Below are 17,992 nucleotides of genomic sequence, written 5' to 3'. Positions count from 1 at the left end.
CCTCCCTGCCCTGCCACCCTGCACACTCTGGCCTGAACTGAAGGTGGGGGAGTTGGGGCTGGGGGCCGGGCCTGTGTTGTAGGGGTGCTTGACAGCCATCCGCTGCATTCCCCAACCTCCACTGAGTGCTTAGCAGGTTATTCTCGCAGAGTGGCCTGTAAGCCCCTCTGCCCTTCGTGGAGGTAAGTGTATCATGTGGCTATTTCACATTTGGGTAGATCGGCATGGGAAAGTCTAGCAGTTACCGGAGGCCACAGGACAGCTGTATTCCAGGGTAGTCATGCAATCTGGAATCCTGAGTTATCCTCCCCTTACATCTCCCCCATCCCCACAATCCCATTTACTCCGTCCCTATCCCTGGGTAGGGTACCTTATTCAGGCCACTTTGGGGTAATGCAATCTCTAATGCAGAACACTGAGAGTCTACAAATGGAAGGAAGTAACCCTGGGTTGGGTAATGGCCCTAGTCAGTGGGCCCTGGAAAAGGACAAACACTGGGCACAGCTGGGGCATTGACTTGTGGGTTTTCCAACAGGAGAAAGGACTTTAAATGGTGTAGTTGGTGCTGACACCCGAGAGACAGGTGCTGGACGGTTCATGGACTCCTGCCTTTGCGTGACGTCTACAAGTGAGCATATCACCCTGACCCCACAGTCTCCCTTGCCCCACCCTACAGCACAGGCCTCCTCTTCTCCCTTCCTAGGATGCACACCTCAGATTAGCTGCCAGTGGCTTCCCTGAGAGGGTGATGTGCTACAGCCACAGCACACGTAAGGAAGGATTTTTTCCCTGAAGAAAGTGATTGGAAGCCCTACATGGGAAGTGATGGGGGATAGAGGCAGGAAGCAGGAAGAGGGCTCTTGGGAAATACCAAGAGGAGGACATGCACACCCCCTTCAGGAGGGTGTGCCGCCAGAAGTCTCATGGAGACCAAAGCAGTGAAATCCACCTGTTTGTCCCAAAGGAGTGGCATAGGAGCAGCAGAAAGTCTGTCTGTCACTCAAAGCCAGATGTAAGAGACTCAGCAGTGACGCTCCAAAGGGCTCATCTACCAGGCCCCTGGCCAGACCCATCCGATCAGTCGGTTCTCAGTGTCTGCCGGGGACTCTGCAGAGCGGACCAGTTCTGTGCCCACAGTGGCTTGGACACACCTGGGAGCAGAAGTCCTCTCCTTCCTCCAGGGCCTGCTCTCCTGTTAGCCACATAATAGGGTACTGCCGTCAGCCTGGCTGCCAGGAGAGCGAAAGTCTCCATTGTCACTGCTTCCTGCTTTGTTTTCCTGCCAATCTTCCAGTTCCTGCTGCCAAGAGTGCTCTCAGAAGGTGTGTCAGCACCTGTCCTACTTCATTTCCACCTGCTTTGTGCATTAGCTCCATATCTTCATGACTGGTAAGAAGCAGAGGACAACCAAGGCCATTGTGGAGCAGCTTCATCAGTTTCCACAGCTCCAGCTGCTTAGGTACTAATGAAAGTAGCTCAGTGAGTCATAGAGAGCAGCTGGAAGAAGGCAGTGGCTCCAGGCAAGAAAACAGGATTGAAAGTCCATCCATGTCTTTATTTCAAAAAATGTATCATATTTATTTGAAAGAGGGAAACAGAGAGACAGAGATCTCCCATCCGCTGGTTCATTTCCCAGATACCTGCACTGGACCAAGAACTCAACTCAGGTCTCCCATGTGGATGGCAGGGATCCAAGTACTTGAGCCATCACCTGCTGCCTCCAAACAAACACATTAGCAGGAAGTTGCAATTGGAAGTAAAGACTGAACTTCAAGCAAGGCACTCTGATACAGGATGTGAGCATACCAGGTGTCACCCAACAGCTGTGCCCAAGAGCCATCCTCACCCATGCCTTTATTCCACCAGTAAAGAGGATCTTTTCCACCTCCCATAAAGCCCTCTAGCAGCAGCAGAGTGATGGAGAGTGACCTGAGATAAGACTTGTGCTTTTAAAGAGACTTCTCAGATGCAGTGTCTATGGCCACTCCCCATTTGTGGACACCTTGTTTTATTTCCCTGGATTCTTGGTCCAAGGAGATGAGATGTCAACAGAGCCCTCGTGAAGCCTTGCCTTGGCAGGGCAAGGTAAGTAGGTGAGACAAGGATTTCATAAGCTCTCGGAGGGGTATGCCTCCAGACCTTCCCAGTGACCAAGACGCTAAGATGGAAAGTGCTAATAAGAAATCCCTTGGCTTCACAGCCTCCTGTCCTGTTGTCTAGGAGGTTGATTTTCAGTTTCTTCAGTTCTTCCCAGATTCTGGGATCAGACCAGGTTGTCTAGACTCAGAATCAAAGGAGTACCTTTCCGGATTTCCAGAACTGCCTGCTGCTCTCTGAGTGAGGGCTGGTACCGCAGAAATTGCCTTTCATTATCACTGCTGCCTGGGAGAGTCTTGGGCACTCAGAGTGACATGGACTCCGCATAGTCAAATGACAATTGCATTCAAAAAAAAGGGGGACTGGATTTTAAACAGAGATTCTATCCTTGGCAAACAGCGTGGACTTCAGAGGTGAGAGTGAAAACTGAGCAAACTGGGGAAGGGAAAAAAGGAGGGATGAAGGGGAAACATGGTTGGCCGGAAGTAGAGAAGCCCTGGAGTTGAGAAGCAAACTTCTGAGAGCAACACAGAGCAGCTTAGTCAGGGCTTGCTGGGCCTGGGCCTGGGCCTGGATGCTGAAGTCTCTCAGGTGGGACGGGAAAACCTCTCCCTGAGAAGGGACCTGTTTGTTCCTCCTCTTTATACACCCATGGCCTTTCCTGGACAAGTGCCCAGGTGCTTCCTCTTTACTCAGAGCTACATTCATTCCTGCTCATCTCTGGAGTGTCTGAGAAAGGATGAAGGATTCTCCTCTGGCCCTGGAGATCAATACAGCTGGAAGTTTGCTGCAGCTTCTCACAGCAGCGACAGAAGCAGCAGGAGAAACACCCTGAAGCTGCCACGTCACTCAGAGTTGGTCCTCCTGGATCTCACTGGTCCCTCTATGACTGCTGAGGGATGTCTTGGATTTGTGGGCACAATGACCAGACAGTGACACAATTCCAGTTGATTGCAGGCCTTCTCGCTGCTTCAGGCAGGCATGGGGAGGGACCTCTGAGTGACAACCAGAACATCAGGGAGCTTTTTGGAAAAACCATCCACGACTGGTCTACTAAAACTTGAGGGCCAAAATTCTGGGCTATTCCATGCAGACCCATGGAAGGAGCAAAATGAACAGGATGTCTCTGTCTATCTATCCATCTATCTGTCTGTCTATCTATGTATAGCGAGGAAGTACATTGATCCATTACCGCCCTTGGAATTTTAGATGAGAGACGTCAGAAAAAGTCAACTGTTATTGACTCTTCTTAATATTCCACAGAGATTCCAGGTCTACATGTGAATTCAGTGGCTGTGGATATGGATGATGGATCATAGGCCCGCATTGCATTCCTAAAGACTCTTAGAAGAAACCATTCAGACATGCTACACACATGCACACACTCCTTCCTCATCAATCGCCATCAGTTACCAGCTGCACTGAGATTGCATAGAAGGGTATTTATGGATCTTTATCTGACAAGAGCCAAGAAATGAGGGGCTGTACCAGGACACACTTGAGATGAAAATGTGGTGTGTCAATACTTTTGTTTGTTTTTAGACCTTGAAGTCTAAGAGCTAAGCAGAAGCACACATTCAGGCACAAGGGACAACCTGTGTTGAGTGGGTCTTTGACTCAGTTTCCAAGTCCACATAGGGGTCTTGTATTTGTCATCTCCTGTCTATGTACAGCTGTTAGTATAACAGTTTTCTGTCTTCTGGAATATCTGATTTAGCTTACCTTTTATGGAACGAAAGACCACCATTCAGAGATGCAGCACCATAGGATCTATGGATAAAGCAGTTTCCAAAATAGCAAAAACAAACATTTATTGAGCACTAGTAAGTGCAGAGACTGTGCTAGACACAGGTGATGGAAAATGGTAAAAGCTCATGGCTCCAACCTCCAAGATATACAAAAATTCAGGGAAGTCATTCTGCAGGAATTACATGTCCCTAAGCCACTCTTTAGAGGAAATCGAAGTTCTAGCCAGTATGGTAACCAGGAAGCCATTTGTGGCCATGAAAACCTTGTGGGCACTGGGAAGCAGAGCATGACTTGACTATGAGGTCAGAGATAGAAAGCACAGAACTGAACACTTTGCCACTCTTGGACGCTGCAACCCATGCCCTAAGTCCCCATGCAAACCCCGTGGTGATATTTGCTGTGATAAGCCAGCTGTTCCAGCAGGGGCACAAGCTACAGTTAGGATAACCAGATTGTCACAACATCTTTACAGAGTGGATGTGATAACCTGCGATCCCAAAAGATCCTGAGTGACCAACCTGGTCTCTGCCTCGCCCGCTTGGTTCCCCGCACCCTCATTCCTCCATCCCTGGCCCTCAAGCTTACAGGGAAGACAAGGGGGAAACTTCTGACTGCAGGCCCTGGTGTTTGTCAGCCTCTCCAGCTGCTCGCGCCTCTTGCTGCTGCTGCTGCGCATGCTGCAAACGCCGCTCTTTCGCACGTGGCTGCTGAGCTTCACCTCCTAAGCTCACTGCTTTTCTTTTGCTGCCAGCAGCCACAGAGCCTGGGGATATGTTCAAGATGGGACCGTAATGCTCTCTCCTTTTCTCTCTTCCCTCTGTCTGGTATCACTCGCAAACAGCGCTCCTGTTATCTCCAGGTAAGAGGTGCTTTCCTCCTCTTCCAGTTCTTGCCAGTGCCATTGATTGGCTTAACACCAATGTCCTTTGATTTATTTGTTAGTAACTACAGGCTCAAGTCAACCTGACAAGTTCGTCCAACAACTGGGTGATTTATTTCCCCACATAAAGTAATGATGAGGAAGTAGACAATTCCTTGAACATCATTTCTGTCAGTGGATGTGGGTATGACATAGCTGATCCTCTCTGGGATCAAGAAGAGAATTGAAACTTTCCAAGGAGATACTGGGCTGTAGATTTCTCCTGCATCTTAATTCACCTGCCCTCTCATGTTGTGGGTGCCAAGAGGGTGAGAGTCAGAACTGGAATTTCCTAATAAGACTGTGATAGCATTTGTAAGAAAATATTTTAACCCCAAGAGATTCAGGGGAAAATGATCAAGAACTACTGTGAAAACACAAAAGGCAATTTTTAAAGAATCTGGAATTTTACCAGTCCTGGAGATCTGTGCCATCTCACAGCTGAGATCAAAATTGCTGTAATTTTGGATCATTTGTCATTGACCCTTAAAGTTATATGTTCCACAGCCGACAAGAAGAATTAGGTTGTTATGGGAGCTGGATGCAGTGTTCTGGCTGGAAGTAAAAAATTTAGAGAATTCATTCTGGAGACTGCTTCATGCCAAGTCCAGGCCCTGTGTAGGTTATACACCTACTTTAAGAGCATACATGCATGAGTGGAAACCAGTTGTGCACAACACAACCAGCTGTGTGAGCAGAGAGTTAGTTAAGCATGTCTGGCATATGTGGCAATACTATAACTCTTGGTGCAGGTGGAGTGGGCTATACAAGACAGTTTCAATATACTTTAAAAGAATATCTTACATGTCACCAGCTCTTGGGACACAGGAAAAAATTGAAGGTCACTTATGAGGCAAAACATCTTACAGAGTTCATTGATATTCAGACTCTTCTACAGTCCCTACCGTGAGCTTCAGAAGGGTGGTGAACATGGTGAGGACATTGCCCTCCGTGGAGCCTTAAACAGAAACGGAGGCAACTTTCACTTCCCATTTACTTCAGCTTCTTTTTCAGCTACCTCCAACCCTGTATGCTCCGTTCTTTTCCAGGGTCTTGATTTCATTGCATGGGTGTTTCCTCTTCACTTCTCTCATCCACTTGCCTGAGCTTTGACTTCTTTGTTACAACTCTTGCCTCCATCCCACACCCATATCTACATACAACAAAGATTGTGGTTTAATGTTATACTTTTAACATATTTGCACATTCCTACAGAAGCTAAAATGTGTGTAGGAGAACAGTACTTGGGCCTGGATCTTCCAATCTGCAAACCTTTCATTTAAGAGCCTTTGATTAGGCTTTAAATCCACTGGAAATCTCAAATCCTCCTTCTAATTTTCCTGGGTTGGAAGGCAAACATAATTAACAATGCTTGCTGGTTACAGGAGAAGAGTAAATATGTTCATTCTGAGCTACCCACCATGTGCAGGGCCCTGGGAGTGAGAGCATTGGCTGCATCATCCCACTTCTTTCTGATGGCATCTGCAAAATATTCACAGAAACTGATTCTTGTCTGACCTAGCACACTCTTTGTTCCTCCACTATTTATTCGATCTTCAATCCCATTCTTATTCTGTCTCTCCTCTCCCCCACTTAACTATTCCTAAAACTGAGAGTTTGTTTAGTCATTCTGAATATTAAGATTACCTGTTATTTACTCTCTTAACTTGAAATTCTGAGGCGTCACATAAACAAGTGTCTAGAATCACCATGGTCTTTTGAGTTCAAGACTTAATATTCTCTCCAGAAATTAGCATCATCTGAATTTAAAGCCATGATCAGGACAAAAGTAGAAAAAGACAGGAATGGCTTCCAAACCAAAACAATTAATCAGAGTTGATTTAAAGACATAGGAATCAATCAATTAACAGATAAACACAGAGTACCTCTGTGAGGTTGTGGGAGACCCAGAGATAAGAGGATTGGTTATTTGTCAAGGAGACTTTTGCAGAAAGCTAGCTTGAAAAACTGTCACCACAGGGGTGGACAGGTCAGCAGGTAGATCAATATCCTGCCAGATGGATATAGTGCTAGATTGATAGCTGGACAACGGGTTAGACAGGTACATTTATATGTCACTGGAGAGCTCATTATTTTGGTAGAAAGTTCTTATGGCACATGTAAAGTGTGACATGGGGGAACTGAGGAATAACACTGACACTGCTGCGATACGATTGTGATAGGGTGCCAAAACCTGGAAGCAGAGGAAAAGGGCAGCGGTTCTTTTAAGAGATCTATGTGTCTTTTTCTGAGGGTATTTTCCCAGAGTGGCTTGCAGTCCGGTTTCTAGGATAGTTGGACACAGAACCCTGGATGAATCCAGATGTGCGGGCAGAATTAGTTCATCATGAATACAGGCTAATAGAGGCTATCTACTGACTTGGAAATACAGACGTGCAAAAATCCTTGAGAAATAGTTTCCAAAAGTGGCCCCCCACACTGGGAAGAGGACAGCACCACGGACAGCTCCCAAACATTTGAGGATTGCCTTCTGTGTTTGCTCCAGAAATACTGAGAAAAATCACCAGCTCAGGAATACTCCATACATTCGCATAGCATCTGCATCGAGGTCGACTAGGCGATCCTTCTGTAGAATATAAGGCTCTCTGCTTGGTAACATACACCATCAGCTTCTAGCCTTACATTGCGGTGTCAAAATCTTGAGTCTCACCCCTTGCCTCGCTTCACCAATTCCCCAACCAGAGAGAAAAGAAGATCATCTTGGCCTCTGACCCATTTTGTCCTTGAGATTATCCAAGGAATAGAGGATTCCCCTGGGAAGTTTACTGTGTGGAATGAAAGCAATTAAGGAGCCGAATAAAAGAATTAATTGCATGTGAGGATGTGGACTTGGATGGGAAGATGTTTAAATGAGCTCTGAAAGAAACAGGCTGCCAAGAGCAATTTTCTAATCAAAGGGGAATAAAAAGATTCAATCTCTATTTCACTCTAATCCAGAAAACATGTCTTCATGGCGAAGTGATCTTAAAATGGACTCACCAGCTGAAGTGGAAAAAATGTCTAACTGTTCAACGTGAGAAGGGACCCTTGCTAAACGAGTCAAGATGCCAAGGGACACAGAGAATGCCTCAAAAAAAGGAAGAACTTCCTTTTGCTTTGTTTTGTTTTGGATAACCACTGTGTTGTGGAAGAAATGTGCCTGATTCATATAGAAAATCTGGGAATCTTTCATTGGAACACCATGACGTTTTTTTCTTTTTTTGGGGGGGGGGGATTCCTCCAAGTTTCTCATTGTGAGGATAATATTCACTTGTATGAAATGTCATTCCCTGAAGCATCCCCCATCTCTCCTTTGTAGAGGGGATAGTGCCAACAGTATTGGAAACAGATGTTAATGTGAGCCAGTAGATATTCCCTTTGGATAAATGAGCTTTTGCACCTCCAAGAACACTTACACAAAGGAGTTGAACAAATAAGGCCAAAAGTTCAAAGTAGTTAAAGGTCAGTAGATTTGGCTTTTCAGCCTAGCTCCCCAACATCTCACTGAGTGACTTGGGAACTTCACTTGGTACTATTTCAAGGATTGTCTTTAGATCAGGTTGCCCACTCAAGTCTAAAACAAGGAAAAATGCTTATCCCAGGCCTGCAAGGAACCCTCATGGAATAGTCTGGTAGTCTGGTACTTCATAGAAGAAGGAGGCACTAAAAATACAAAGTCCCCATTCTCAAGGGCTGTTTGCTTTGTACACACTGCCCATGCCCATTGCCCTGAGCTATAGAACTTCTCAGGGAGTGGAAAAGGTGCTAAAGCTAGTCTGATTTTGTTTTTCTGCAGAGGTGACTGACAGAAAGTTGACTGTGGAAGAAGAGGAGGCCAAGAGGATAGCAGAGATGGGAAAGCCAGTATTGGGTGAACACCCTAAACTAGAGGTCATCATTGAAGAATCCTATGAGTTCAAGGTCAGGCCACCAATGAGGTCTAACTGAATACTAGATTAACCAGGGTGGGAGACAGAAGATCTGGGGTTTTCTTCCAATTTCACCATGGAAAATATGAAGCTAAAAATGAACAGATCACTTACCTACCCCAAGTCTCAGTTTCCCCATTTGGAACTTGGAACAAATAACGCTAGCCATTTGTATCCCAGGAATATTGCAAGGCAACATAACATGGAATAAATGGGCTGGAAAGCCCCTAGATGTGTCATCAGTACTGTTTAGTTGTGTTTCTAAACAAAGTTACTAAACCTCAATACTACAGAACAAAGTTTACTGACATCATTATCATTCTTTTCTATTGCATTAGTGTAAATATCCAAAGAAAAAGGAGATAGGTTTCCCAGAAGATAGCAAGCAAGGCTGTTCCGTGCATAACTTCTCGAGTCCCCTTGAAGACAGGACAGCTTTCATTCCTTTGAATCACCAGACTCCTCATTGGTCCTGAGCATTCTAACCTCATAGTTGCCAGTTTTCCTCTCCCTGACAGACTACAGTGGACAAACTGATAAGGAAGACAAATTTGGCCTTGGTTGTGGGGACCCATTCCTGGCGGGACCAGTTCATGGAGGCTATCACTGTCAGTGCAGGTAAGAAGGGTCTCAAGGGGCGGGCATTGTGGAACAGCGGGTTAAGCCAATGCTTACAAAACCTGCATTCCCATATCCAAGCGCTACTCTGCACTTCCAGTTCAGCTTCCTGTTAACGCACGTGGGAGGCAGCAGATGATGTTTTAAGTGCTTGAGTTCCTGCCACCCACATGGAAGATCCTGGTGGAGTTCCTGGTTCTTGGCTTTTCCCTGGTCTAGTCCTGGATGCTGTCAACATTTGGAGGGGGAAGGGCGAACCAGTAGATGGAAGGTCTCTCTTTCTGTCCTTCTCTCTCCTGTCATTCTGCCTTTCAAATAAATAAATGAATCTCTCTTTTTTAAAAATATTTTATTTATTTATTTGAAAGGTAGAGTTACAGAGAGAGAAAAGGTCTTCCATCTGCTGGTTCATTCCCCAAATGGCCACAATGGCTGGAGCTGGGCAGATCTGAAGCCAGGAGCCAGGAGCTTCCTCCAGGTCTCCCATGCAGGTGCAGGGCCCCAAGCACTTGGGCCATCTTCTGTTTTCCCAGGCCATAGCAGGGAGCTGGATTGGAAGAAGAGCAGCTGGGACACGAACCGATGCCCATATGGGATGGGCACTGCATGTCTACTTTGCCACAGAGCTGGCCCCAATCAATAAATAAATCCTTCTTAAAAGGGGGTGGGGGCCTTAAGAACCTGGTCAGGGAAAGCGACTGCTCTTGAGAAGGAAGAACCTACCCACGACACCCGCCTATCCCCGGAAGGCTGTAGGTCCAGTCTCCCTGTCTCAAGTCCTAGGCGTTTACCTGTTCCACTGGGCCACGTCCTGGTTCTACTCTGCAAATGGGCACAAGTTCTTCTCTGACCTCAATTTCCTCAGCCAAAAAGGGAACTGCTGCTCTTCGCCGGGAAGGTGGAAAGGTGGGGTGTCGGTTACAGGATGGGCACTCGACAAATTCCAGTTTCCATCGTCTCCTCTGCTCATTATTGTGGTCCTTTGTCAAGTGAAACCATCGAGTGGAACAAGTCTGATTTAAGGGCGAGAGGGCCAGCCTTTTATAAAACGCTTTGCAGCAACTCTCAGACAAACCTCCACCCTAGATGATTCCAGATCTGTCCTCTGGAATATACTGACAGGTCCATCAGGGGGGACCCAGGCCGCAGCCAGGAGCCCCAGAGGCCTGCAGATGGGAATGGAAAAGGCCTCCGAGCTCCAGCTCTGTTGCCCGTCAGCACCAATGAGGCTTCCTCGCACTGCTGAGCACTACTGGCCTTGTCTATTTTCATGAGGCTCTGTTGTCATAGCAACCCACAGGGTCACATCCCCAAGGCCCCAGAGCCAGAGCAAATGTACAGCCAGAGAGAGGTTTGTTGTTGCCGCCGCCGCTGCCCCACTTCTTACATCGATCTTCTCGTTCCCCTCTGATGACCTGACTGTGCCCCTGAAGAGACACTAAACAGAATGTAGGCCACAGAATGCAGGGCCTGAGCTTCAGAAACAAGAGATAATGCACCCCAGGTACAGATCTTCTTCACGGCAACGCGGGGATTAGAACCCGAGTGTCCTGACTCCTGCTCTCTCAAAACCCAGCCTCCACTGGCTCTGTGAAAACATGACCGAGGCGGCCCCGGGGCCACACATCCTCTCCTCCCGACTGCTGACTGGGCCACGTTGCCCACGCTGCCTGTCCCGTGGGAGGCTTGCAGGGTGGCACCCACCAGCTCTCCGGTGTACCTCCATGATCGGGAATGACAGCTGCCCCTCTGGGGATGGATCATGGCCAGAACCATGAGGATTATTTCAGCAGTCAGATCAGAAAGTTCAAGGGGAGCCTTGGTGAAGAGGGGGGCACACAGTTGATTTTGCTTTTTTTGCCGAAGCAACCAAATGCAGCCAACTCCATCCTCTTTCCTCCCCTGTCTTGTCTTCCTCATGCCCTCCTGCTCTGCCTCCTCATATCTTTCTCCCCTCCCCTTCTCCTGTTCTCCTGCCTCTCCATCCACTCTCCATTCAAACTGACCAATGACCAAGTTGTCTGATGACCAATGGCCAACTTCTTCCTCTCTTTCACTCTTTTCTGGTGCACGTGTCCTGGCTCTAATCAGCTGCCCAGAATAAAGCTGGAGTTGCCTTCTGGGCAGTACCACCTGTCCTTGGGGTGGACTTGACCTTCTCATGAATGACCTCGCTGCCCTTCTCGGGCCTGTGTGTCTTGTCTGCAGCAGGGGATGAGGATGAAGATGAGTCCGGGGAGGAGCGGCTGCCGTCCTGCTTTGACTACGTCATGCACTTCCTCACGGTCTTCTGGAAGGTGCTGTTTGCCTGCGTGCCCCCCACAGAGTACTGCCACGGATGGGCCTGCTTCGTCGTCTCCATCCTCATCATCGGCATGCTCACCGCCATCATCGGGGACCTGGCCTCCCACTTCGGCTGCACCATTGGTCTCAAGGACGCAGTCACGGCTGTGGTTTTTGTGGCGTTTGGCACCTCCGTGCCAGGTGAGCGTGAGAAGGGCTTGAGCTTGCAAAGAGGTTCTTGCCTGGTTTTAAAGACCCCTCTGCTTCTCCTTCCTCACCATCTCAGAGCTGGCCTTCACAGAGCCTCTCCACTTCAGATGCACACAGTGCAGTCAAGTGCATGGACGATCGTGTTAATAATGGCAGCTAGCGTTTCTCAAATGGAGAGCTATGGTGCTAAGCTACGTTTATCCTTGCAGGGCTCACCAGAGCCCTTCTATAGATGAGGAAACCCAGGACCAAGGAGGTTAAACCACCTGCCTGAGTAAAGTGGCCAATTTCTTAACCTCTGTGTTCTGTAAATATGCCACAAACAATATAATTCAAAGAACGTAGATATTATTCTCCTGTCTACCTCTGGTGGTCTCTGAAGGGCTCAGAGATGTCACCATAGAAATTTCCATGATCATCCCCTCCTACCCCCACCCTGTACCCTCCCCCTCCGTGCTTAAAAGAACATTCCCGGCGGGCTCTGTGGCTCAATAGGCTAATCCTCCGCCTTGCGGCGCCGGCACACCAGGTTCTAGTCCCGGTCGGGGCGCCGGATTCTGTCCCGGTTGCCCCTCTTCCAGGCCAGCTCTCTGCTGTGGCCAGGGAGTGCAGTGGAGGATGGCCCAAGTGCTTGGGCCCTGCACCCCATGGGAGACCAGGAGAAGCACCTGGCTCCTGCCATCGGATCAGCGCGCTGCGCCGGCCGCAGCATGCCAGCCGTGGCGGCCATTGGAGGGTGAACCAACGGCAAAAGGAAGACCTTTCTCTCTCTCTCTCTCTCTCTCACTATCCACTCTGCCTATTAAAAAAAAAAAAAAAAAATTCCCGAGCACACTGTGTCTCAGAGGACAAGCAAAGGGAGCTTAGTGAGCTTCTGTCCTTCCACAGGATGAATTACGCAGTCTGCTGTCCCCTGTAAATACCAAAAGACAAAACAGAGTAGGCACCTGTTAATTCATACAATAGATAAGTGCTTGTTGAGCCTGCTACAGGACTAGTGCTACTTACCGGGATTCTAATGAGGCTTCCCTCTCCACATTGAGTTAATAATCTAGTGAAGGGCATGACACTCCAGTACTGAAATCAAAGCCATCTGGATGAGTTCCATGAGGAAAAGGTACAGGTGTTGTGTAAACAACAAGACAGGGATCCTGGCTAGTCTGGGGTCAGGCCTGGGTGGCTTCCAAGGGCAGTTATGTGGAAGCTGGGCCTGAGGGGCAGGGAGGAGATGGCAGGTACAAAGCCCTGCCTTAGCCCAGGCTCATTACTTAATTTGGGGTCCCCAGGACATGAACCCCAAACTTCTGCCATCCCGGTTGCCCTACAATGAAACAGAAGCCGCATCTTCCTCCAGGAGGGTTAGGCTGAGTGTCATCAGACCGGATTCGGCTGGTTGGGCCAACAGAAACCCTTCCCCTACTAAGAAACCGATTCTTCTGGAGTGTAACTTCATCATACTCTAGGAAAACTTCTTCTCAAAACTCCAGCACAGGCCGGAGGCATTATTTGTACATTAGAGACGCAAGATTGGGTGTCCTGAAAAATGCATCGGGTGGTAGGAAATGGGACAGAGCATTCTGGGAAGTCTTCGGGTGCACAACACCCTGCAGTCTCTGTTCTCCAAGTCTTGAGGGATCCGAACTATCAGAAGGGAAGGAGCTGACATGAGGAACAGATGTGGAAGACATAGCAGCAGAGCAGAGGTGAAATAGCAAGGTCGTAGGCAAAAAGGGGCAGGAGGTTTTCTCCCGGAGATCAGAGAAATTAGCGAGAGTGAAGCAAATGAGGACAAGCGGAGCAGGGAGAGAGCTTGGGGCCCTTCCAAGTGCTGGCAATTGGTCCAAGAGAGCAGCTGACAACATTTGGGACTTTCAGATGGCTGTGCTGTGGCCCCATCCTCTGCACCCACGGCTGGGGCTGGCGCTTTTCTGATGCAGATTGAGGGCCTGAGGGCCCTTTAGGGTCGAACCTCTTGCTGACTTCCACTGTGACCTGGGGTAGATTCCTGGGGCCTCATTTTCCCTACCTGTAGAATAGATAAGGTGGAGTGGGACAGGCTGGAGGGTTCTCCCAGGGCCTGCAGACCGTGCCAGAGTCTGAAGTCCACCCTGCTGCAAGGCCCTGGGATCCACATACAAGCTGCAAAGACACAGCCCATGTCCTCAGGTCCCCAGCTCATGCTGTCATCGTGAGCCACGCTGTGTCCTCTGCCCCATAAATCCAGCACCTGGTCCAGGGCTGAGCCCATAGACGTTGCCCAGTAACCGGGTAGAGGTGGGTGACTGCCCCATGTGACAGTCACAATCACACATCCTCCAAGCAGGATGGCAAGGCTCTCTAGGGAGATAACAAGGAAAGGCAAAGTCCCCTCCTGATAAAACAGTCAGCGGGAAAACAATAAATCCACTCAGTAAGTACCAGGACAGGAAAGGCCCGTGGGACCTTTCAGACGCCTGCCGGGAGGGTTCGGAAGCCCAGAGCACTGATGGGACTTGCCCGCGGCCACACAGCTTGTTAAAGGCAGAGCTGGAAGAAGCTTCCCTCTCCCTCCCTGCTTTCCCTCTCTCCTCTCTGGGCTCAGCCACGGCCTGCCCTGGGGGCTTCCTCGAGGGCCTCCCTCCACGTCTCAGCCCCCCAGCAGCTCCCCTTTGCCTGTGTCCTTTTTCCAGACACCTTTGCCAGCAAAGCTGCCGCCCTGCAGGACGTGTACGCCGACGCCTCCATTGGCAACGTCACGGGCAGCAACGCCGTCAACGTCTTCCTGGGTATTGGCCTGGCCTGGTCCGTGGCCGCCATCTACTGGGCCGTACAGGGACAGGAGTTCCACGTGTCGGCCGGCACGCTGGCCTTCTCAGTCACCCTCTTCACCATCTTCGCGTTCGTCTGCATCAGCGTGCTCCTGTACCGGCGGCGGCCGCACCTGGGCGGGGAGCTCGGGGGTCCCCGCAGCTGCAAGCTGGCCACGACGTGGCTCTTCGTGAGCCTGTGGCTCCTCTACATACTCTTCGCCACGCTGGAGGCCTATTGCTACATCAAGGGGTTCTGAGCCACAAAACAAGGCCTGCTGGCAGGGCAGGCCTAGAACTTCTCCAAAGAGAAAGGCACCTCCCCACCAGGGACCTCTCCGGGATGAGCAGCCCTAGAGAGGCAGCATCAGGGCCCAAGCCCCAGAAACTTCACCCGACCTAAGCGCTGGCAGTGCACTGAGCGGGCAAAGTCTTCTTCCATCCATGAAGGAATCACCCACTCCCCAGGCAGTTAATTAAATACCAACCAACAGCAGCGACAGATCCACCTGCAACTCACCTTCCCACCCAGGTCCCTGGCCCACAGTGGAGGTGCCTTTGCCTCCTCCTCTTCCACCTTCTGCTTGTTCCTAGGCCTCTCATTTCTTTGAGGGCACAGCTCCTCCCGCCCATCTCGTTCGACTCGTCGTGACTGTGCCACTCAGCTGGCCACGCGTGGACACGAGGCCTGGCCACGTGGCTGGTTTGCGGCTCCCTCTTCATTGCACTCACTCTTGTGGTTGCTTTTGTTCTTCCATCCCGTGTTGCTTGTCATTTTGTTTCGTCTTGTCTCTCGAGTTAGCAACACAGGTGCGGCAGAGCGACTCCTGGTCTGAGCTGGCCCACAGAGGCATGGGGTTTGCAGACACAACGCCTTCCCAACAATCACAAGCTATCCCTGGGTCCAGCCAGGTCCTGCCCCCAGCTCGTCTTTTTCTCTCGGAGCTCCTTGAGAACTCTGGCGTTCGGCTGGGAGTCAGCTCCCACACCCACGTGGGGAGTGGCAGGGGCCCTACGTGCTGGCGTGGAAATGAAGCGAAGCTCTAACCGCCATGCCCTCTTCCCTGCCCAGCCGTTCCCAGTTCTGGATGTCCTGTTGGGTCAGTGTCTGTATGTGTATTCTGCAGGAAGACCCGCCTGGTGGGAGAGATGGGACAGAAATGAGAAAAACATGTGATGACAGAGGGCAGCTGAGGCCACAGAGGGGACACGGGCCTTCTCACGTGGCTTTGTGTCTGAGGTAGGAGAGAAGACGTGTCCAGCCAGGGAGGGCTTCCAAGGGGGAGAAATCATATCTGACACATCTGTGTTTCTGAGAATGTTGGCGTCACCACCCCCTCACTCCCTAATGGGCCATTCGGAGCAAGCCGACTGTATTTCTCCAAGTGACAGAGACACAAGGAGCTCCTTTCACGTCTCCTGGCCCAGCGGTCGCGTTTGAAAACATCTTCCCTAGATAGGAACCAGAATTCCTCATTCCCCCCTGTTCCTGCTTGTTTTTAAACGTCGTGAAACTCGTTCCAGCCTATGGGGCTATTTCTTGTCCCCAGACGAGGAATCCTAGTTGCCATAATCCCAGGGAGCCTGGGTTCACAGAAAAAGAGATTGCCATGCCCTACTGAGCTTTTCCCAACAGATTTTGAAAGGACTTGGCTTTAGAAGTCACACACATACATACACACAGGCACACACAAAGAAACACACATACGACGTCACCACGAAACTGCCCACAGGTCTTTAGCTTTTCTGCATTGACATAAATACATTTTCTAAGGGGGGGAAAGAAATTAAGAAAACATCTGTTTAATTTTCAACACATTTTTTAGAAAAAAAATAATTAAAAAAGAAACAGTGTTTGTGCTATAAGCTATGTTGACAGTTGCCAGTGGAAACGTTGGGTTGGTTTAAAAAAAAAAAATAAAAGCTCTACTTATATCTCTCTACCTACAGCTTGCCACTCTCTGTGATTCTTCAGTAAAAGGTCCAGGGTCACCTTGGGTTTCTCCTGAAGCAGCTACAGTTGAGGTGACAGTGTCAGCTTGTATCACACTCAAGTGCCAATGTGCCAGGCCTGGTATTTCCTTAGCAAAAACCCCTCATGAAAATGTCGCCTGTCAAAACCTGGACGGATAAGAAGCAGGGGCACATAAGGAGCAAGAGCTGTGTTGTTTAAAGTGGAAGGAGGCTTTGTGTTGGAAAGGCCGCGTAGGGGGACCTGTGTTTTGGCACAGGAGTTTAAGCCATCACCTACAGCACTGGCATCTTCTATGAGTACAGGTTCGAATCCTAGCTGCTCCACTTCTGGTCCAGCTCCCTGCTAATGCTCCTTGGAAAGCAGCAGAAGATGGCCCCCAAGTGCTTGGACCCTTGCTACCCACGTGGGAGACCAAGGAGTTCCTGGCTCCTGGATTCGGCCTGGCCCAGCCCCAACTGCTGGTCTCTCTCTCTTTCTCTCTCTCTCTGTCTTTCTCTCTCTCTATGTATGTGTATGTCTCCATCTTTCTCTAACTCTGCCTTTCAAATATATAAATCAAAAAAAATAAAAAAAAAGAGGGCAGGGCAGGAATCTAGCGAGAAAATTATCCTTGTAGTTATTGCTAGTGGACACATATAAATTCATTCAGTAACTTACCATTCCTTCACATATTTTGAATGTCTTACATGCATTGAACTACATTCTAATGACACAAAGAGTAAGATAGAGTTCCTGACTTGAGGGAATTCACAGTCCAGAGGGGTAAAGTGAAACTTCTTTTTGTCTAGAAACCCATTGAATTGGCCAGCGCCGCGGCTCAACAGGCTAATCATCCGCCTTGCGGCACCGGCACACCAGGTTCTAGTCCCGGTTGGGGCACCGGATTCTGTCCCGGTTGCCCCTCATCCAGGCCAGCTCTCTGCTATGGCCCGGGAGTGCAGTGGAGGATGGCCCAAGTGCTTGGGCCCTGCACCCCATGGGGACCAGGAGAAGCACCTGGCTCTTGGCTTCGGATCAGCGTGGTGCGCCATCCGCAGCTCGCCGGCCGCAGCGGCCATTGGAGGGTGAACCAACGGCAAAAAAAAGGAAGACCTTTCTCTGTCTCTCTCTCACACTGTCCACTCTGCCTGTCAAAAAAAAAAAACAAAAAAAAAAAACATTGAACTTCAGAAAACGGAGGCAGAGACTGCTGTGAAGACCCAGTAGGAGGATCTTGGTTGATCCAAGGCAGGAAACACAGACAGGCTACAGGAGCTTTAAACCCTCAGGCCTCAGGAACCAAGGCCAGCGCTGTGGCACAGCGGGTTAACGTCCTGGCCTAAAGCACCGCCATCCCTTATGGGTGCTGGTTCGAGACCCAGCTACTCCACTTCCTATCCAGCTCTCTGCTATGGCCTGGGAAAGCAGTGGAAGATGGCCCAAGTCC

General features: G+C 49.5%; 1 protein-coding gene across 11 annotated transcripts in view; it reads left to right on the top strand.

Moving 5' to 3' along the window:
• SLC8A3 (solute carrier family 8 member A3) overlaps positions 1 to 16,534 on the top strand; it is a 162,457-nt gene extending 145,923 nt beyond the window's left edge. For 3 of the 11 annotated variants that reach the window (XM_070065153.1, XM_051826304.2, XM_017337696.3), the window contains exons 4-8: positions 4,688 to 4,705; positions 8,562 to 8,686; positions 9,213 to 9,312; positions 11,521 to 11,796; positions 14,475 to 16,534. In XM_070065153.1, the coding sequence (XP_069921254.1) occupies positions 4,688 to 4,705; positions 8,562 to 8,686; positions 9,213 to 9,312; positions 11,521 to 11,796; positions 14,475 to 14,851 (896 nt within the window). In that variant the 3' untranslated portion in view covers positions 14,852 to 16,534. Of the gene's footprint in view, positions 1 to 535; positions 629 to 4,687; positions 4,706 to 8,561; positions 8,687 to 9,212; positions 9,313 to 11,520; positions 11,797 to 14,474 lie in introns of all 11 variants that reach the window. The other 8 variants (XM_008248556.4, XM_008248555.4, XM_070065152.1 and 5 more) reach the window with 5 other exon arrangements.
• The last annotated feature ends 1,458 nt before the right edge of the window (positions 16,535 to 17,992 follow it).

The sequence above is a fragment of the Oryctolagus cuniculus genome, chromosome 20 (assembly GCF_964237555.1).
Source record: "Oryctolagus cuniculus chromosome 20, mOryCun1.1, whole genome shotgun sequence".
In the NCBI taxonomy this organism is placed as follows: domain Eukaryota; kingdom Metazoa; phylum Chordata; class Mammalia; order Lagomorpha; family Leporidae; genus Oryctolagus; species Oryctolagus cuniculus.
The sequence above is the reverse complement of the archived record's forward strand: the minus strand, read 5'-3'. Positions and strand labels throughout refer to the sequence as shown.